The following is a 21,859-nucleotide window of genomic DNA, read 5'->3' as shown; positions in this document are numbered from 1 at the left end:
ACAACAACATTCGCCTCAAGGCGCTTTATATTGTAAGATAGACCCTACAATAATACAGGGTGGGCCATTTATATGGATACACCGTAATAAAATGGGAATGGTTGATGATATTAAAGTCCTGTTTGTGGCACATTAGTATATGTGAGGAGCCAAACTTGGATACAACTTTTGTTTTTTCAATAGGAAGAGGACCATGTGACACATCAAACTTATTGGTAATGTCACAAGAAAAACAATGGTGTGCTTGGTTTCAACGTAACTTTATTCTTTAATGAGTTATTTACAAGTTTCTGACCACTTATAAAATGTGTTCAATGTGCTGCCCATTGTGTTGGATTGTCAATGCAACCCTCTTCTCCCACTCTTCACACACTGATAGCAACACCGCAGGAGAAATGCCAGCACAGGCATCCAGTATCTGTAGTTTCAGGTGCTGCACATCTCGTATCTTCACACCATAGACCAGGGGTGTCAAACTCAAATACACAGTGGGCCAAAATTCAAAACTAGAACAAGGTCGGGGGCTAACAATAATATTTATTGAAAAATATCTTCCTCCAGATTTAAGAATGAATCTCTTCTTATGGACTCAAACAAGTTTTGCTGAAAAACTGAATGTGGAACAAGCAAAGCTTAATACTAAACAATGTATATATTAGCTGTATAATACCAGTTGGCCAGCTCTAATAGTAATTTGGTATGGCTTCGCGGGCCAAATGTAATTAGGCTGCGGGCCAAATTTGGCCCGCGGGCCAGAGTTTGACACCTATGCCATAGACAATTGCCTTCAGATGACCCCAAAGATAAAAGTCTAAGGGGGTCAGATCGGGAGACCTTGGGGGCCATTCAACTGGCCCACGACGACCAATCCACTTTCCAGGAAACTGTTCATCTAGGAATGCTCAGACCTGGCACCCATAATGTGGTGGTGCACCATCTTGCTGGAAGAACTCAGGGAACGTGCCAGCTTCAGTGCATAAAGAGGGAAACACATCATCATGCAGCAATTTCAAATATGCAGTGGCCTTGAGGTTTCCATTGATGAAGAATGGACCCACTATCGTTGTGCCCCATATACCACACCAAACCATCACTTTTATTGTTCCAACAGTCTTGGAGGGATCCATCCAATGTGGGTATGTGTCAGACCAACAGCGGTGGTTTTGTTTGTTAACTTCACCATTCACATAAAAGTTTGCCTCATCACTGAACAAAATCTTCTGCGTGAACTGAGGGTCCTGTGCCAATTTTTGTTTTGCCCATTCTGCAAATTCTGTGCGCCGATCTGGGTCATCCTCGCTAAGATGCTGCAGTAGCTGGAGTTTGTAAGGGTGCCATTTAGCTAATATCTGCCGAAGGGATGTTCGACTAATGCCACTCTCCAGTGACATGCGGCGAGTGCTACGCTGTGGGCTCTTGCTGAATGAAGCTAGGACAGCCACTAATGTTTCATTAGTGAGTTTTCTTGCGTCCACGTTTTGGCAAATCCAACACTTTCATGAAACTTAGCAAGCAGTTTGCTAACTGTAGCATGGGAGATGGGTGGTCTCATAGGGTGTCTTGCATTGAAATCTGCTGCAATGACCCGGTTACTGCGTTCACCAGATATCAACACAATTTCGATCCATTCCTCACGTGTTAACCTCTTCGACATGTCAATGGCTGTGAACAAAGAGAAACTTGTAAATAACTCATGAAAGAATAAAGTTACGTTGAAACCAAGCACACCATTGTTTTTCTTGTGACATTACCAATAAGTTTGATGTGTCACATGGCCCTCTTCCTAATGAAAAAACAAAAGTTGTATCCAAGATGGCCGACTTCTAAATGGCCACCATGGTCACCACCCATCTTGAGGAGTTTGCCCCCTCACATATACTAATGTGCCACAAAGAGGACTTTAATATCACCAACCATTCCCATGTTATTACGGTGTATCCATATAAATGGCCCACCCTGTACATTCAGAGAAAAACCCAACAATCATATGACCCCCTATGAGCAAGCACTTTGGTGACAGTGGGAAGGAAAAACTCCCTTTTAACAGGAAGAAACCTCCGGCAGAACCAGGCTCAGGGAGGGGCGGGGCCATCTGCTGCAGTTGGGGTGAGAGAAGGAAGACAAGAGACATGCTGTGGAAGAGAGACAGAGGTTAATAACAAGTACGATTCAGTGCAGAGAGGTCTATTAACACATAGTGAGTGAGAAAGGTGACTGAAAAGGAAAAACTCAATGCATCATGGGAATCCCCCGGCAGCCTACGTCTATTGCAGAATAACTAAGGGAGGATTCAGGATCACCTGGTCCAGCCCTAACTATATGCTTTAGCAAAAAGGAAAGTTTGAAGCTGAATCTTGAAAGTAGAGATAGTGTCTGTCTCCTGAATCCAAACTGGAAGCTGGTTCCACAGAAGAGGCGCCTGAAAACTGAAGGCTCTCCCTCCCATTCTACTTTTAAATACTCTAGAAACAACAAGTAGGCCTGCAGAGCGAGAGCGAAGTGCTCTAATAGGGTGATATGGTACTACAAGGTCATTAAGATAAGATGGGGCCTGATTATTTAAGACCTTGTATGTGAGGAGCAGGATTTTGAATTCAGTTCTGGATTTAACAGGAAGCCAATGAAGGGAAGCCAAAACAGGAGAAATCTGCTCTCTCTTTCTAGTCCCTGTCAGGACTCTTGCTGCAGCATTTTGGATTAACTGAAGGCTTTTCAGGGAGTTTTTTGGACATCCTGATAATAATGAGTTACAGTCGTCCAGCCTAGAAGTAATAAATGCATGAACTAGTTTTGGTAATGGTATGGTAATAGAAAGAGGCTGTTATTTCTGATTCCATTCAAACTGCCATTTTTTCATCTTCTCCCATTTGTTCCATAAAAGTTACAACATTATGCTGTATTGCCATCATAGACCATATATAAAAGCTGGACATTGTGATGTCATCCATTGGGTTTGAGCTTCACATACTAAAGACACCATATTAGCACAGTAGGGTGGAGTGCAATGTTATCAGCGTATACCACCATGCTTAGTTAGCTAGCCGCATCCACAAACTCTGTGTCTGTAACACACAGACACAAATCAGTACTCAGTAAGACAGTAGATAGTACTACTAATGTTTTAGTAGTACTAACTAATCATTCACATCCATAGTCTTCACTGGTATCTGCTTTGAGCCAGTGCACTCAACCCTGTGGTGACCAATAGGTGACTGGTGCTTGTGCTTACTATCAGTATCTTTGTCTCTCCACCAGGACAAGACGCTCTCAACGAATACCTGAAGACAAAGACAGTGACCATTGAGTATTAGGTGATATCACAGGAGAAACAAGACCGTAAGAGGGCAGACTCAGGTAGACATGTGGACATTGCTAGAGAAACACACTGCGATACCAGGATGTTGGCATTAAAAGTGTACGTGCCTTAATATGCTAACTGATAAGTATGTCTAACATGTTGAATAATCAGTAACAGAGCCTTGAGCCACGCTGTAATGAGGATTGTTCTGATCTACACAAATGGTGAATGCTAGCTGGTAGCTCAGTGAGTGGACTGTGATTTAACTAAAAAGGTTTTTATTTTAATACATCTTTAATTTCTAATATGGCTTACATTAGGTCAGAAAAGTCTTGCAATGTAACATTTCCAATAACAATTATTGGTTACGAATTAAAACTGCTGCACAACCAACATCTGCAGATTGATGTAATTCTTCTGTGTTCAGTCTTTTTTTCTTTTTTTTTTTTAAATATAACAAATGTAACGTCTGGATTTTGAGGAACCTTAGGCACATTACATTTATTTTGATTAATGCACTGTACATGATTGTCTACAGAAAACATGTTATTTTATTCAGCAACATCTTACATGCATTTTAATGCCTGAAAAGCACATACCGGTATACACTTTCCTTCAACAAAATACATCATTAGATGTTTATTTAAAGGATCTCATTCACTCAAACAGCATCCCTGCATCATCTTAAACCATTTAATTACATTTAAATATGGTGTTTTGATGGCGTTATGGAAAGAGGCGGTTGGGATTAGGGCTATCGTTTGTTAGAAAAAGATAATTTTTGTAGTTTTTCCTCCTTATACCACCATGGTGGATTTTAAATCAATCAATATCGGATTTTGATTTAATAACAGACATTTAACAATGATGGATTACCTGTGTTTTTCATAGTCCCCCATTTTTAGAGGCAAAACTAACTTAGGTGAGGTTAGGTCACTTCCCCCGATACTCTGTCACAAATGAGGAAAACATATAAGTTGATTCAAGGTGTTGAATTTGGATTTCATAGATTTTCATTATAATTTTAGTTCAAAGATGTGGTTTAAGAAACTTCACATCTAACAAACTTAAGAACACTCTTGATGAGGTAGGTGTGTCACTGTCGAGGTGATCAATGAAAACACAGAGCGTTTACCACAAAGTGCTAAAAGAACCAGCTCTCTATTGTGTGATGATGGGACTGCTGATAGAAGTAGTAGCTGACAGGATGCACTTTGAAGTGTACAGGGCTACAATCTGTGCTCAGATTCAGCCAAATGCTGCAAAACTGATTGTGTCACAGTGCAAATTGATAATGACCCAAAGTGTATCACTAAAGCCACGCTAGAATTTCTTATTAGTAATGTCTGACTACTTGTCAATTCTCTAATTACTTCTGGGCCTCAAAAAATCGGGGACTATGAATAAGAAAAGAAAGAAAGAAAATAAAAGGCTGTAATTCTTAAACAGTTAATGCAATACTTTTGTTAAACCCCTTGTTTTAAAGCTAAACGTCTGCACTTCAATCACATATTCTGACTTAAACAGCTGTGTATATCAGCAAAACTACAAAAACGGTGTATGCCCCCCAAAAACTATGGACCCAACTCTGACCACTAACTGTGGTGAAAGGGGAGCATGCAATTAAGTTTGATAATGTTTTTATTACATGAAACGTTATATGTGGGAAAACCTGTAGAATATGGAAATCTACGCTACAGCAAATTAAGGTGCATTTGTGTCCTTATTTTATAGCAGTATAAGTCAAATGTAACTGCAAGTTTAACTGATTACAGTACTTTGAGAGGGATCTTCAAACTGACAGAAGTAACTCACAACAGACAGATGACAGCTTTGCTCAGGTTCTTATACAGGCTCAGGTTTAAGAAGATTCTTAGATCTTTACTTCATGTTATTAAGGCTTATTTTCTGTACAGCACTTTGTTCCTGTGCTGGGTATTTTAAAGTGCTTTATAAATAAAATTGGATTGGACTGATATCATTTTTTCAAACAAATGCTGTTTACAATGCAAACATTTTAGCGATTGCCCATGTTCCATTCAGTCAATCATTGGACACACTTATACCTCATATACTGAGAGAAAAAGCATTGAGGTAGGAGCTACCACAGAGTTCAAAGAACTGCACTCATCCTCAGCTACACGAAAACATTTGAATTCTTCCAACAGCAACATTGAAGACTTTCCTACAGTCCATAAGAACCTACAGGCGAGAAGCAGGGCTCACACAGACGGTAAACGATCGCTTCCGTGACTTTGGGGACTTCTCCTTAACGCGCTCCCGGAATAGAGCTCTGGAAGACCCAACCAAAGCCCTATTCTGGGAAGCATGTTTAGCAAAATCTGAGTTTAGAAATAAAGTGAGTTGGTTAAATTTGATGTCAATAACTCTGGGCTTCTCATTCCAGAAGAGCTGACCAGTTAGTTCAATACAACTGTGAGTATGTTCAGGATGGGATTGAGCACATTTATGAGTACAGAAAGAAAACCATCATCAGAGGAGCTCTGACACCAAGATTCTCCAAGAAAGCACAGCCTCACTTCGAATCCAGTGGACTGAGGAATATCACCGTGTCAGTGTGGATCACGATGGCTATGTTAAGAAGCAGGAGGGGAGAAGAAAATAAAATATATGTATCTCACAAAATTGAGTACACCCTCACATTTCTGTAAATATTTCATGGGACAACACTGAAGATATGACACTTTGATACAATGTAAAGTGGTCAGTGTACAGCTTGTACAACAGTGTGAATTTGCTTTTACCTCAAAATAACTCAACATACAGCCATTAACGTCTAAACCGCTGGCAACAAAAGTGAGTACCAGCATTGCTGCAGAGGGCGTCAAAGGTCAGCCTGACAGTGGCTCAGACACACGCCACACACTGCATCACATGGCTGTCGTCCCAGAAGGACGCCTCGTCTAAAGATAATGCACAAGAAAGCCCGCAAACAGTTAGCTGAAGACAAGCAGACTAAGGACATGGATTACCTGTGGTCTGATGAGACCAGTGGTTGCAACACAAAATATTGACACTTTGGGCACAGTTTGGACATTTTCACTTAGGGGTGTACTCACTTTTGTTGCCAGCAGTTTAGACATTAATGGATGTATGTTGAGTTATTTAGAGGTGACAGCAAATTCACACTGTTGTACAAGCTGTACACTGACTACTTTACATTGTATCAAAGTGTCATAACTTCAGTGTTGTCCCATGAAAAGATATATCTACATCTATGGATAGATATATCCATGTGTATAAAAACAGAAAAACCCTTGGATTTATAGTGAGGAAATAACCCTCGTGACTGACTCAGAACTGAAGTCGACTCTGGAACAGAAACTCAGGGTTAAATAACTCAGAGCTGTTAGCTCAACTGAGATGTCTGACCATACAGACAGGTATGAATACATCCAGGCAGCAGCAGACTCGCTTATTTTTAATATTTATGAAATGTGGGGTTTGGATTTTTTTTAGTACTGTTGGAAGTCGTAGTAGTAAAGGAGGTTAAAATGGGATTAACTGCCTAGCCCTTGCAATCTACAACAAGCATTTTGAAAATGCACTTTGCTCTATTAATACACACACTCACCATCTCTTTTTTCACACTTAACCAAAAGGAAAAAAATTTATAATAGCAAACAAGTTAAACTCAGAAGTACTAGACCAAAGCTCATCCCGGTGGACTGAGTTTTTCACGTCTTTGTGTGGATCTGCGTGTGTCTCAGCATGTCCTTCTTGTATGCAAATGGTCTTGAGCAGATGCCACAGCGGTAAGGTTTCTCTCCCGTATGCTTTCTCATGTGAGTAATTAGATTACTTCTCTGTCTGAATCCTTTCTCGCACACTCCACATGTGTACGGCCTCTCCACTGTGTGGATCCTCATGTGCACTCTCAAACACTCGCCTCGTGCGAATCTCCTGCCGCACTCCTTGCAGCAGTGAGGCTTCTGACCCGTGTGGATCAGCATGTGCCTTTTTAAATGGGTCTTTGTGGTGAATGTTTTGCCACAGACGTGACACAGATTGTCCTCCTTGTGTGTTTCTATGTGCTGCAGCGCACAGTCTCCGTGTGTTTTCAGGTGAATCATCAATGAATTCCTGTGGCAGAAAGATTCTCCACAGAGCTTACAACAGAAAGGACTTGTCCTTTTCTTATTGCTTAAGCTGGAACTCTTCTGCTTCTGCTTTGCCTTTGTTTTTGGCTGCACTGTCTTTGAATTGGATGCTCTGCTCTCCATCCTTTCATTATCACAGGCATCATTTTCAGCCCCACTATCTGAGGAGATGGGCTGGCAGAAATCCGATCCTCCACATCCATCTGCTTCCTGCTTAATTTTTCTAGACTCTGTTGAGGCATGGGGGAAAAGCACTACTCCCTGTGTGCTTGCCACACTTTGGCTCTGAAAGCATGAGGAGGGGGACCCTGCGCTCTGCTCAGATTTGAAACAAGCCACAGCTTCACAGTGTAACAGATCCTGCAGCTGGCCTTTGTCTCCTCTCGGCCAGTGTTCCTGATTTACCAGAAAGTCTGCTCTCAGTGTGTCCTGCTTCACCAACAGCTGACTGGCCTGAGCATATGTTGTCTGTGTGGAGACCTCTGCTTCGGATACACTCACCTGTTGGGAGCCTGCAGACATGACAGGGAAAGATATGACACTGGCAAACATTTACAAAAGGCTTACTGTTTAAAGTGATAGACATGGAAGCTTGTGGTAAATGTTTTAATTCATGGCTAAATATATCATTTTACTTACAAAACTTGCAATGTTGACAAGTGCTTAGGATGCACAGCATATGTCCATATCATAGTCCAACGTGTCCCATACACTTGCGAGCATGTCTGGAGTGACTGCTGTTGTTATGCTACCTACCAGTAACCCATGAAGCTGGTAGGCAGCAGAACAATCACGTGTTAGAAAGAATCCACTCTTTACAACAGTGCGTGTTTTAACTGTAAATGGCTGCAGACTTAAAGCCTTTCTAGCTCTTCAGACTACCAAGAATCTCCACACACATCTGTAATATGTCAAGTCTTTTTGTTCATCTGAAGTCACATTTATCCAATTTTAAGACCTGCTAAGTATTATTTTTATTATTTCCCTGGTACGTAAACGTTTTTCCAAACATATCTTATAACAGCTTTCTTTACAAGCCTTCTTTCTCTATTGCTGCTGTCCTTCAATCACAAATCAGACCCTTTAACCCATCTCCACCGACTCCACCCTGCCTGCACTCTCTTCTTCACCTCCCTTGTGAACTCTGTTTTGTATAGTTGACCCACATATTTAAACTTATCCATCTTCACTACAGCTATTGCTTGCACCTTCACTTTTCCACCCATCTCATTCTCTTTTACACACGGTGTTGCTTCTGTTGACTCTTACTCCTTTCCTCTCCAAAGCACACCTCCACCTGTGAACATCAACGTCCAGAGAGACTCCTCGCTGAGCTCATATGTCAAACTGTCCATCACCACTGAAAACAAGAAGGCCAATCTATGATGTAATGTCCCCTCAAAAAGAAATCTAACCAAACCTTATAGGAACTAAGTTATTTATTTTAACTTCTGTAAAGCCCCTAATACAGAGTCATAAATGCTTAAATAAATATATAGATAATTGCCTAAATTAAAATATGTTTACATTACAGCCTTTATGAAATTTGATATACAAATGAGGTTTATTTAATAGAGAACACCATGAACGCCTAAATATGTATTTGTGTCACTCTCTACTCTTCTGAACCTAAAACGGTGCATTTAACCGCTGCATGGGAAAAACGCTGTTTCTTATTTGGTTCGTCCGCCTTAAGAGAATCAGCTCTGTGACTGCAGTCTATGCTGACTGTAGTCCCAGGCTACACGCACATTAAAACGGGTCTGATGGCTGACAGCAGCCTGCTTATCTGCATGGTGATAATAGACCAACCTGCCGGGAACACCTCCTCCTCCTCCGCTTTCAGAGCCTCGGCTAGCGTTAGCAGCTCGTTGGGCTTCACATCTTCTGACTGGGACACAAAAGCTTTGTCAGTGTGAAACTCTAATATGGTTCTCTCCACGGCGCCGAAGATTTCCTCCGCTGCTGCTGTCAGACGCTCATTCACGAAGAGTCTGAGCTGCTGTAACTTGGACATTTTGGAGGACAAGAAGACGCGCTGGTCCCTGCGAAGAAGCGAAGTCTTCTTCTCCTCTCGTAGACGGCGGCAGCCGCAGTAGCCGCTGTGGGGAGCTGCTGCCCTCTTCTGTGTAGTTGTTAAAAGCTTTATTTTGGAACAGGTGTTGTGCCAAAGTAGTTACCCCCGTCAAAAATTGTTTGACGGGGGTAACTACTTTGGCACAACACCGGCAATACTTGCAAAACAATGAGTAAATATACAGTAAATATTAAACAATTCCACGAGGAAAATAGTCGATACCAACTAAGTATCTGAGCTAAATATATTTTTTTTTTAGTATTTACTAAAGTACATGTAACATGATGGACTAATGTCACCTCCATGTTTGTTGTGGGAAGTTGCACTGGTGGTTTTGTGTGTCACATTTGCTGTGATGGGGTTGGATTAATTGAAGGCAGGTGTATTTGAGTTCACTGATACTCTAGTCTACTTATAGTCCACACTACAAACACTGCTGTGACGTTTGTCTCTCTGTGCAGGTGTGTCATCAAGATGACTTGATTTAAATGTGTTATGATGGATAGTTTGCTGCTCTGTGAATTGTATAATGAAGATGTGGTGACATCTTGTCTCTGTGCAGGCCTGGGCCTGCTGCAGTCTAAAGGCAGCGTTGGGTTGCTGAGGCTGGAGTGATTACTGGCCTTCTACTTACAGGGTGGTGAGACTTGGGGGACAACTGCTGATAAAGTGTTTGACACGTAAAGTCCAACTGACTTGACGCATCGCTGTCTATGGCCTTATATTATTTTTTTTTTTTTTTTATCTCTTTTGCAAGTGGGAAACTGAACTGTGTTATCCTTCCAATTTTTGATCATTGCACTAATAAATTATCTTTTAGAATTTTATTGGTTGTCATCTTTTTCCCACGGCCGAGACGGTTGGTCAGACCTAGAACCTCTGTGTGCGTTACATACATTTAATTTATTCTCTTGGATAAACTGTCTAATATAAACTCAGTAACCGGATAGCAGGTATCTGGTATGAACTGAGTATATTTTACATTTAGTTTAGCATATTTTATTTTTTTGTATCTTCATACACTAAGTTTTCAAGGAAGTCACAGAAGAAACAGTCAAATGCTCTGATCCAGGTTCCTGCACATCCCCCAATACATTTATTGATGTGTATTATTTATTGTTTAGCTCTCTGGTGTGTGCATTGGGTCCTCTCTCTTGTGAATCATTGAACTGATTGTCCTCAGTATAAACCAAAGGTGTCAAATTCATTCCAGGTAATGTAGAGCACATTTCATGTCGAGTGGGTCGGACTGGTAAAGCTGTCGATCAGCTCACTACATTTAGTTTATTTTAAATACACGGAGGCATTTAAGCTGCCGGTACATGTATGAACCACTCAGCACATTAACCGTGCGTGCTCCGTCTGTGAGCCCCACTGCCCTCCGCTGGGCGGCAGGTGAATCGCACACAGGGATCCATACCTAAACACAGTTGTGTTTGGTTCATTTCAGCCCATTACTCATTATGATCACAGCACCGTGTTTCGCGTGAACAGCTCACTCGCCCATTTCATTGGTGCCCGCTGGAAGCTGGGATGGGCACCATTCTGCAGGAGCAAGTGGCACAGCGGTGTGCCGAGAGGGTTTCCAGCAGGGAGAGGAAATGGAAGAAGGATCTGTGGAGCATCGCCGGGCCTAATGTGGGCAGGTACCGCCAGATATGCTTATTATTGGGGTTACACGGTGGTAACGGATGAAGACATGGCTGCTGTTTGTTGCCGTGTCCTCGGCGGCGCCACAGACGCTGGATGTCGGTGGTGTGTGACTGCACTTAGATGTGTAAATGCTCACTGTGTACGTGTGTGAACAAAGAAGAGCGCCATGTCTGCCCTGTGCTGCTGTTTCTACATTTCATGTGTTTCATCGGTCACATTTAACTCGGAAGATTTGTTTGTTTCTCTCAAGTAACATAATGGGAAGGCGGCAGTCTCAGAGGAAGCCCACACCGCCGCAGCACGCGTTCCCAAGTCAGGAAACTAACAGCGAGAAAGTGAGTGAACGGGCTCGGATCACTGTATCACACACAAGATCAGTCAAATTAGCTGGTGTTCCAGTTCTGTTTTAAATGATGGTACATTAAATAGTGACTGCTTTCATACAAGATACAGAGCTGCTGTTAAAGTAACACCTACACGTTTGCAGTGAGCGTTGTTTACATCTCGCTATTTTTTCCTTTATTCCACATAATGACACATTTCTGTGGCACAATAGTGCACTATTTATATCAGGCAAAATGTCAACAAGTCTCAATTTATTACCATGGTAATAACATTACCATGGTAATAACATTACCACGACCATGTTTAAGTGATAAGTTGAACATAATGTGTCTGTAATTGCAGAGGCTGCAACAAAGAAGAAAGCACAAGTCTAACAACTCCTCAGCTAAACGCAATACTTCTCAACACAGGTGAGGTTTGTGCAAAGTTTGTGTTGTTCGCTGCTGTCTCAGTGCTGAGATAATAGCTTTGCTTTGCCTTGCAGCGCTCACAGATCCTCAGAGTCAAAGGCTCTTCCAGTGTCCCCCACAGAGGGCAGGATGGAGCCAAAGGTGCTGCCGGTCACTAAGCGCTCCAGCCACAGACAGCACAAGCATGCGGGGAGCAGAAACGGCAAACACACAGCAGCTGTCTCCTACCACTGCACGTGTGGTTGCAGCACTGAGCAGCTGGAAAGACACTCGCCAGAACTGGAGGTCAGACGCCTGAGTCGCCATGGAGAAGATGACAGCGACACCGATTTGTCTGAGTCAGAGAGACTTCCTGTGTCAGCCTGCAGTCGTGCTCCTCCTCGGCTCGAGCTCAGGCCAGAGGTCATCGAGGCCGAGGACTGCTCCTCTCGCAGCCACAGATCCAATTTGCAGGGCCATGGAGGTTTTGACTTCCCAGACTTCCTCCCTCCACCTTTTAATTCGTGGAGCCTGAGTCAGCTGGCTGTTTTCTACAACATGGAAGGCCGAGGTACCCCCCGGCCCAGGCCTGTGGGCCCTTTGGAAAGGTATCTGGAGAAGCTGCTGCAGCTGGAGTGGCGTCAGATCCAGACCGTCCAGGAGGAGAGCGGGAAGTCGGCAGTATCAGAAGTGATATCCAGCTGTCACAGGTCCCCTGCTGCCGCCACATCACGTCTCAGCTCTCCCAAGTGCATCCTCCAGTGTCAGCGTGCCTTCCCCCTCACTTTCCTCTCCTCCCTGGCTAGTCACTCCGCCCTCCTCTCCGGCTGCGCCTGCACTCTCTGCCGGATCCGCTGCTCCCGCTGTAGTGTGCCATGCTGTTGCTCGACTTACAGCCACAACCGCCAGTCCAGGCCGAGTGCTCCGCTAGAGCCCAAAATACTCCCGAAAAGGAGCTACAGCGAGAGCCGGGTGCACTCCTCAGACAGGGGCTCACAAGCCCAAAGGTTCAGCAGCCCTGTGCGGACCAACAGCCACCTGAGGAGAATGCAGGCATCAGGAAACATCCGCAACCCTGTCCAAGGTGCCGCCACCAGCCTTCAACACACTGCCAGCGACTGTAATGAGGTTGCCTGGAAGGGGGATGTGTGGGACTACAGGATGGGCGGGTTTCGGAGGAGGAGCGGCTCAGAGCAGAGGAGAGGTGGAGGAGACAGGAAACAGAACGGATGGGAGAAAAAACGGAGCGGCTCTGAGTGTAGAAAAGGAGGAGCTGAGAGGAGGAGAGCAGCTAACCTCAAAGAACAGGAAATAAAACCTGACGCTGTCACTGCAATAATAGACAATTTACCAGGATCCAAATATTCTCCTATACAGAGGCCAAGCAGGCCCAAACAGGTGGAGTTTGTCACATAACAGCAGGTGTAGTGATGAATGTGTAATCTGAATGTTACATACTGTCATCACCTTAAAGTTTTATTATGAATGTACAGTCAGCAATACTGTTCATTTGTTAATGTGATATTATTTCTCTGTGCTGTGGGGGATGTTTACACAGATATGGAAGAGAGCCGCTGGATGTCCAAGTTTGATAAGTTTGTGCTTTATTTAAAAGAACCCAGATAGCATTGTGTACTGTATGTGATCATATGATATGATTTTCAGCAATTCAGGTTTATTAGTCTTTTGAATGAAGCAGCAAACATCACCAAAATTTATTAAAGAATACCAAACAGTCTTGTGAAGATGGTGTATGATGCTGAGCGGGGAGAAAAGGTGAATACTGGACTCGCAGGCTTACTTGTAGGTGGTGAGCGTGGGGTACAAGAGGTGTGTGATCGAGTGATGGTCCAACCTTATGTTTCCAGGAAACTGAGGGTGAGGGTGGGCAGGAGGGTGAGAGCGGAAAAAGGTTTAGTTTCCGAGAGGAAGGTAGCGATGTAGTGAGAATTGAGCCGCAGGTCACTTAAGCAGTGTTGTGGTGGAGAAACTGAAAACAGTTAAATCAAGGTTAGTACAGAACAGACATAAAGTTACAACGCAGTGAGGCTGGGTTACCTCCATGAGGTAGCTGATAAAATCGCAGAGAGTGCATGACTCCGCTGGCCTTAAGTATTACCTCGCTGACTGGATGGCAGGTGAGCAGAACAGGTAAGGAACCAAGGCTCCGCCCACAAAACACCAGCCACTCAGTCAGATCATGACAGGGACTTCTTCTAATCTGGATCAGACTAAAGGATAAACTGATCAGATTGAATAACGCCTATGAAAGAAAGTGACACAAATGTGTGTTCAGATCATTAAACATCAAATGAAAAAACACAAGTCTGGCCATAACGTGGGAACAGAAGCAGATATTTTGAAGATGAGTCACTTTTGGTGCAACACGGAATCGGTAACGCCTATAGACTGTACAGAAAAGATGGAGCTAACTTGCTCTGGATGTGAAAGGCTTACAGTTGTATGGATGTTAAACGTTATTACCTTGCACAAAAGGTAACGTGCACAAATCATTTTTGTTCTTAGCATCAATTTGAATCAATCTAAATCAACATGCTTGGCTTGCTGCTGCAGTCTGCATACTTCTACATTTCCCCATATGAGGAAACATGTACCTCAAGGTGAAGTGGAGAAAACAGTAAGAGCCTGCAACACTAAAAAGGAAGCGAGCAGAGGAAAGTCTGACTGATGAAAGAGATGAGGAAGGCACATTTCCAAAGCGTTCCCTGATGATGGTTAAAAATAAGGTGAGCTGAAATACTTAAAAAACTTAGACTTAAAAACAACTTTTTCCACTGAGACAGTCGCTGTGGATTAAGAAAAAAAAAGGAAGAAAGGTCAGTCTCACTAGTTTCGTTGGCCTTGAGGTTGAAAAAAGTTATCTCAGGTCTCTCTAACTTTGTTTCATGAGTGGCTACTTAAAACTGAACTGGATAGGACTCATGGCAAACTCTTCACAACTTTCAAGTGAGTAAGAGTTAAGAATGACACTGGCTGACATATGACCTGGCAATAAATATGGAAGAGAGCCTGGAATGACTGGAAGCAACCAGCTGTCAGCCTCAAAGTGATGCGAGATGAGCGAATCAATTCCAGACGGCTTGAATCAAGCCAAAGACTATGTCTGTCTGTTATGCACAGTCTGAGGTGACCACATATTAAATCTCCTCAAAGTTATTAATACAGATACGAGCTCTTTGTCCCTCTGTTTGAAATGCAGTGAATCCCCTCTCCCTCTCTAGTCTGCGCTTATGGACAAGGAGATTTTTGTGTTTCGTACAGTTCAAGTTATTCTGCAGCAGAGTAACAATGGTAATAGTGGTTTATAGTTCTGCTGTATCCTGTGAGGCAACTTATCTACTTACTGAGAGAAAAAAATACAAATGCAAAGCCCACAGTCTACAGGGGTGGCTCCAAAACTGACCAACAGACAGAGAAATGTACTCAAAAGTGTTTCTAAATTTAGTGTTTAAATATTGCTGTTTATTGGTCCCCCTGCAGCTTTAGAGAGTATACGCGTGAGATGATTTTACCAAGCAGGTAAAGAAGTACAAAGAGGCGAAATCATCATCAAATCAAATCATTTCTCGCATTGCACAAGTACAGTTACTGAAATCAACTCTTCCACATAACATTTCTACACATGAGATGTGCTGCAGAACGAGCCACGTCTTTCAACTGAAACGTAGAAATGAACGTTCTCGTGAAACGGCTGGAAATGACAGAAACATTTGCGGCCAGTTTCCGAGCGGTCCTTGTAGTGTTCAGCTGTTGTTTCACACCGGACATATTTTGGAAGCGGCACTGCAACCATGGACGAGGTGTCCCAGCGTGTTTTGGAGTATTTGACAGAAGTCGAAGAGGCAGCTGAAGATGTTCTCACCACTAAACAGCAGGTAAGTAAATACTGAGCTGAGGACGTTCACACGGGAGGATCGTTATGTACGTTATAGAGGTATGCTAACGTAGCCAGTGACGTTAGCTGCTAAGCTAGCTAGCTAAGTTGTCAGCTCATGGATGAGAGAAAAACACATTTTTGTAATATATAATATATGTGTGTGTGTGTGAGAGAGAGAGGGAGACTTTAATAATATAAAATACTATATAATATAAAAATGTGTGGACATTTTTCACAGATACAGCTTTTTAGTCAAATTATGAAGCTGCTATTTACAATGAAAGATTTTGTATTCTTTGTATTTGTATTATATTTTGAATTCCGTATCAAAGCAAAATAGAAGTACATTCACTGGTGCTCTCATTGTTTTATCCATCTGTGTTTGTTTGTGTGTGTGTGTGTGTGTGTGTGTGTGTGTGTGTGTGTGTTACATACTGTAATATGTTGCTAACTAATGCCGTCTGTTGTTCTTCTAGATTGTGGACCTGGACACAAAGAGAAACAGGAACAGGGAGGCACTCAATGCCCTGAAACATGATGTGGCAGATTCAGGTGAGCATCCTCTCCCAGCAGCTGTGCCACTAAAAGAGTCAAACAAGAGAAGCTGTTAAAAACACAAAACCTCACAGTGATAGGAAAGCCAGGTGTAAAGTTTATTCTATGTGTGTTTATGCAATGAATGACATAAAACACTGCTCACATTTGCAGAGAAAGTCAAGGTTTGCTTGGGAAGCATGTTTATCAAATTCCCCAAATCCAAGACAAGAGAAATGATTCAGAAAGGTAAAACATTTCTAAGTCATTGATTCTTACATGTGCAATTTTATTAAGAACACATCACCCTAAACTCTTTTGATCTTTGTTGTGGTGTGTAGACCAGGAGCAGCTGGACAAAGAGATAAATGATCTTCGCAAAGGGCTGAAAGCAAAAGTGAATCGTCTCAATGAGATGCAAGGTAAGTAAGCTATGCTCTTACTATAATACATAATACTTATTAACAGTTAAACTGTTTAGCTGCAAAATGTTCATCCAGTTATTTCTTTTTAGTACCACTTAGATTTCCAGCCTTTTGTTGCCCCACCTGATTTTTTTAAGATGTGTTGCTGCCATCAATTTCAAAATGAGCTAATATCTTTCATGAAACAGTAAAATGTCTCAGTCTAAACATTTGACTCTGACACTCTGACCAGATGTTTCTAATTTTAATAATATTCCACACACAAAGGAAAGCAGTATTAGTTTGTTTAATTTTCACCTTGAAGGATATCCTGGTAACCCCTCCCCCAATAAACCCCCCAAACTCACGAGTATTATTAGTTAAATGTGAAGAATATATGAAGAAAATCACTTTCATTCTGGTTGTATAGAAAAATAGAGGCCTCAGAAGCTCTTACTAGTCAGTACCCAGGAGGAAACAATCCAGAAAGTCTATTTGAAAGATAGATTTGATCACAAACTGCGATTGGGAAAGAACCAAACATTACACACGATAAAGTTCAATCGATAAATTAGATTTATGAGGGTCCCTGCATCACAGCCTCATAAAATGCTAAACGGTTTTGGAAGGTGTGCAGTATGTTTGGGATCCTTCACAACCCCTAACAATCAAACCAGATCTGAACACAGAGACACTGTGCTGCATTTAATCCTTACATACTGGTCATATTTTCATACCTAGTCTGGTCTGGTCCAGAATATCTTCATAATGAGCGTCTACACCAAATTTTGAACTACAGATTGTTTTTGGAAGTATAAATAGCTACTAATGTGTTTTAGGAAAATCCATCAACAGAATGACATTTAGGTTTTTCACTGCTGTCAAACATCTAAATGGCTCAGATTTGGGTTAAAGTCATAGGTTTGAAGCAGCCATAAGTCAGTGTAGTAAATAGCAGGATGTGTGGAAAGTCTGAATATATAATGACATTTTTAAGTGTTTTATGTGGAGTCTGCTGTCTGTAAAAAAATAATTCCATGACATCTGGAATATTCCTGCAGCCTCCATAGCAAAAATGTCTTGTCTGGTCTCCAGTAACTTACAGGAAGTGCAGTGTTATCTGATGGAGGTTTCATTGCTTTACATCATTAAACTCGCAGAATTTCTCCCAGTGGTTCTGTTGTTGGAAGCAGGAGAGGAAACTGAGTCCAATCTGCCTTCAGTCAGATACCTTTAGATTAGGAGGAATAAGCATAATGACTCAGTCATTATTCCTGTGGGAAGTCCTTCATATTATTATTGGGAAAAGTCCTCAGTCACAGTGATCTCTATTGTTCTGTTCCTACGACTACATTTATTTTAAGTCAGTCTTATATGATCTCTTAACCTTTTTTGTGTCTTACTGTTGCAGGAAAACCTGAGCTGAGAGGCTACAGTCTTTCTCCTCTGTCCACTGATGAAATCAGAGCTATTAACAGCCTTTTAAAGAGATGACTGGAATTCAACAAATCACTGCATCTGGGGACAAATGCCACATGCTGACATGTTGACTGCAGCACTCAGTTGTTCAGATGGGAGCACAATGTGCCAGAGCTTCAAGCCAAACCATCATCGACATGAGAACTGATCGCATTTTAAATGTGGGAGTAGCTAATGTGGAAACCAATACAACTCCCATTCTGTCTAATGGCTAGCAAGAGCTAACCTCACTGATTGAAAAGAGAATTTCAGTTGTATTGAAGTTTTTATCTGTGACCTCGGTTAACACTTTCCAGATGAATTTATGGTTTCAGTTTTTAGTTTTAACCTTTTTCTTTTCAACTATAACATGATTTTTTTTGTAAATTGAGTGAAGAGAACAGTTTACCCTTTATTGTTTGATCGCTCAGTTCGAGGAGTCGCAACAAGCATTTGAGAACTAGTAGTTGATGTCACCACAGACAACTTTTATATACAGTATTTGGCTGTGATGTATATAATCCATCCTTCGAGCTAATAAAAGCTGGTAACATACACCCAGGCTTTGTGTTATTCCCCTTATTGCATAAATAATTCAGTATCAGCTTAAGAATTCATTTGCTATCATGGACAATGAAAGGATTTCATCTGGGTCTTCCCAAGTCCACTTCACTATAACACTTAATGTCTAAACACAAGCAGAAAGCACCAGATCTGAAATCTTAGCTCAGGTCTCGGGTCCTGAGGAGGCCGTGGATCCATAATGTCTGTCTTGTTAGAATTCATCTCCTTATTCACACTGGACTTATGAAGATCTCTTTCTTATGCATTTTCAGGGTAGTTTAGTTTAAATGATTGTGGTCAAAGTCAACAGCTTAATGGAATAACAAATTCAGAGTAATAGGCTCATGTTGACACATTGAGAAGCATTCAGCAGTTTCTTTTTTGGGGGGTAATAGTTCATAATACAGCCTGGGACAAAAGGGCATTTGAAATTACAGTGTAATTATATCTACCCTAAAATACTAGGCACATTAAAATAAGGGGGTAACAAGTCAGGGTTTTTTTTTTAAAGGAAATACAGAAATTACTATAAATTAGAGTACTGTATCCGGTCTTTAAATGATGACGTGATGAACCCTGCTTCTGGGCCATAACGACTCTGCTTTTGTTAAGGTTGTCACTGTCGGCCTCTCTCGGTTTTTATTACCGCTAACCATTTTAAAGCTCAGTTTTTAAAACCTTATAATGTAACTACAGCCCAGTCCGTGCAACAGTACATTAATGACTAACCTCGTATTGTGGATGGATTATCTCAGTTGTTCTCCTGACTGAAGTTTGGTCCGTTTACAGCTTCCTGCCATGCGATTGCATTTGTCCCTAACCATCGGGAACCCTCACGTTAACTTTTATCAAGTGGGAAAAAGTTAGTGTTCATCCTCCAGCTTCACTGTGTTTATGTTATGCTAACATATGCTAACATAGTTGTGCCGCTAGTGATCACGTAGCACACCATTATATACCAGCTAGCCCAACTTCAGTAACCCTACGAACGTCACTGCTGTTTAGTTTTCTGTCTTCTTTTATGTTGGAAGCAATAACAGAGAAATGAGGGTCAAGAAATCTCTCAGTCAGAACATGGTGGTTTATCATTAGATGGAAACTAGCGAGCTAACTTCCTGTTAACTTCTAACTCTGTTAAATTGAATAAATTCTGTTTTCATGGATGCCTGGATGCTAAACTTAATTGTTACACCTGGTAAAGCAGCAACGCTGATCGTGATGCTGCAGTGATCGTGTGACTTTAGGACCTGAAGCTGAGTTTGGGCCCAAGCACAGCTAATGACGTCAGACTTAAAGACCTGATAGGTGATTTTAAGTAGTGAACAGATTTCACCTATCGCTGGTTATTTTTAGAACATAACACCCGCGATAAACGAGGGAACTCTATACAAATACTGAGAAATTTCAATCCCTTCTCTCTTTTGCTCTGAGGCGCAAGGGAAAAATATCGACAAGTCGATGAACATCATCTACAGATATATTCGGTAAATGCCCAAGACATCTTGAGAAATGTAAATTGCCACTTGATTCGTCCATTTGGTTGACTTTTTTTGGAAAACCCGACCGTAAACAAGACGTGAATATCACACCGGAAACGAAGCACACTATAGGAGTTTCCCTACCGGAAGTAGCATATGCCAAGGTGCACATAGTCTATTGTAACCTACATTGTAGGAGAGAGAAATATCGTGGAAGAGACATAAAGTGAGTAAAAAACACAATAAATGCATTTAGAATATATTTAGAACTACAAATTAAATTTCGTTTTAGCAATTGGTGGTTTTTTAATGTCACAATTCCAACCCACCTCCTTTTTCTAGGCTTGGTACCAGCAAAAGTGACCCGAAAAAGGCACTCTGGCAGAGTTACTTTTTGTGTGTGTGTTTTTAGACATCCTGGTGAACTTCTATCGTTGCACCATCGAGAGCATCCTGACCAACTGTATAACAGTCTGGTACGGGAACTGCTCTGCCTCGGACCGGAAGAAGTTGCAGAGGGTCGTGAAAACTGCCCAGCGCATCGCCGGAGCACCACTTCCTGCCATAAAAGATATCTACAGGAAGCGGTGTCTGAAAAGGGCTGGGAAAATCATCAAAGACCCCAGTCACCCATCACATGGACTCTTCACCCTCCTGCCCTCTGGGAGGCGCCACAGGAGCCTCCGGACTAAGACCACCAGGTACCGGAACAGCTTCTTCCCCACAGCTGTCAGACTCCTGAACTCTGCCTCCTGACATCTGACCCACGTTAAACTCATGGACTGAACATACACACCCCCACAATGGACAACTGTACCCTCAAACACATAATAATAACATGGACTGAACCACCACTCACAACCACTAGCACTTTATATAGCCTCTGTAGAAACTATCTACACCCTCACTTATCTTAACTGCACTACTGTATAGCTCTGTGTAAATAATCATTCTGTACATTCGATAATCTTTAATCCTACAACTGTTTACAACTTGCATAGTTCCCATTTCTGTATAGCTGTATATCTCAGATTTCTGTAAAGTTATTTATTTCATATTCTGTATAGTTTTTCATATTTATATCCTGTTCATATCCTGTTCATAGCTTGTACTCACTACAGCCTGTACATACTTAGTTATAGAATATTCACAACATACTTCATACCGTGTACATTATAACATACCATAATAGACCCATTTCTGTAATATACTTACATATCTATACTATTGCTAATATATATTGTAATATACCTATATCACTAAAGCACTTCTGGATGGATGCAAACTGCATTTCGTTGCCCTGTACCTGTGCATGTGCAATGACAATAAAGTTGAATTCTATTCTATTCTATTTAAGTAGTTTTAAACCTTGTGATTCACAAAAAGTAAGAGTAAAAGAAGATCTGATTGTGCTACAGTCAGGGCAGGAGCAGCGGCTTCGCTCATGCACGATTCATTTGCAGTTTTGGAGGCGTAGGGGGTCAACATCTCCTGCTCTGACAGCAGCTGGGGGCGACTGCTGCGTGATGACAATCCGTCGCCTGTGAGCGCTTTGGCACAGGCGAGGTGCCCACGGCAGCACCCGCTGCTTGTTGAGAGTAAGAGTGATACGTGCTCTCACGTGGTCCTAAGTCTTCCTA

At 42.0% G+C, this 21,859-nt stretch overlaps 4 protein-coding genes across 6 annotated transcripts in view; 3 read left to right on the top strand and 1 right to left on the bottom strand.

Annotated features, from left to right (window-relative positions):
* The window catches only part of aldh1l1 (aldehyde dehydrogenase 1 family, member L1), a 38,425-nt gene extending 34,734 nt beyond the window's left edge, over positions 1-3,691 (top strand). For both annotated transcript variants that reach the window (XM_080302161.1, XM_026169087.2), the window contains exon 23: positions 3,256-3,691. In XM_080302161.1, coding sequence (XP_080158287.1) covers positions 3,256-3,311 — 56 coding nt within the window. In that variant the 3' untranslated portion in view covers positions 3,312-3,691. The remainder of the gene's footprint in view (positions 1-3,255) is intronic.
* A 3,072-nt stretch (positions 3,692-6,763) lies between these two features.
* On the bottom strand, positions 6,764-10,317 carry LOC113023033 (uncharacterized). 2 transcript variants are annotated; one of them, XM_080302162.1, is made up of 3 exons: positions 9,232-9,357; positions 8,059-8,190; positions 6,764-7,931 (listed from the first exon to the last, which is right to left on the bottom strand). In XM_080302162.1, the coding sequence occupies exons 2-3, from the start codon at positions 8,096-8,098 to the stop codon at positions 6,997-6,999; spliced, it is 975 nt and encodes a 324-aa protein (XP_080158288.1). In that variant the 5' UTR covers positions 8,099-8,190; positions 9,232-9,357; the 3' UTR covers positions 6,764-6,996. The 2 variants fall into 2 exon arrangements, with proteins under 2 accessions (XP_080158288.1, XP_026024871.1); XM_026169086.2 differs by lacking the exon at positions 8,059-8,190 and having other exon boundaries at positions 9,232-10,317.
* Positions 10,318-10,875: 558 nt separating this feature from the next.
* fam217bb (family with sequence similarity 217 member Bb) lies at positions 10,876-13,618 on the top strand. The gene is made up of 4 exons (XM_026166459.2): positions 10,876-11,142; positions 11,400-11,484; positions 11,837-11,904; positions 11,979-13,618. Exons 1-4 carry the CDS (start codon positions 11,030-11,032, stop codon positions 13,297-13,299), a joined length of 1,587 nt encoding a protein of 528 aa, XP_026022244.2. The 5' UTR covers positions 10,876-11,029; the 3' UTR covers positions 13,300-13,618.
* A 1,968-nt stretch (positions 13,619-15,586) lies between these two features.
* pdrg1 (p53 and DNA-damage regulated 1) lies at positions 15,587-18,734 on the top strand. The gene is made up of 5 exons (XM_026166457.2): positions 15,587-15,779; positions 16,258-16,333; positions 16,490-16,564; positions 16,657-16,737; positions 18,131-18,734. Exons 1-5 carry the CDS (start codon positions 15,696-15,698, stop codon positions 18,211-18,213), a joined length of 399 nt encoding a protein of 132 aa, XP_026022242.1. The 5' UTR covers positions 15,587-15,695; the 3' UTR covers positions 18,214-18,734.
* Positions 18,735-21,859: the final 3,125 nt, after the last annotated feature.

Source organism: Astatotilapia calliptera, chromosome 5, assembly GCF_964374335.1.
Source record: "Astatotilapia calliptera chromosome 5, fAstCal68.1, whole genome shotgun sequence".
Taxonomy (NCBI): Eukaryota; Metazoa; Chordata; class Actinopteri; order Cichliformes; family Cichlidae; genus Astatotilapia; species Astatotilapia calliptera.
This window is presented reverse-complemented; position numbering and strand designations above follow the sequence as displayed.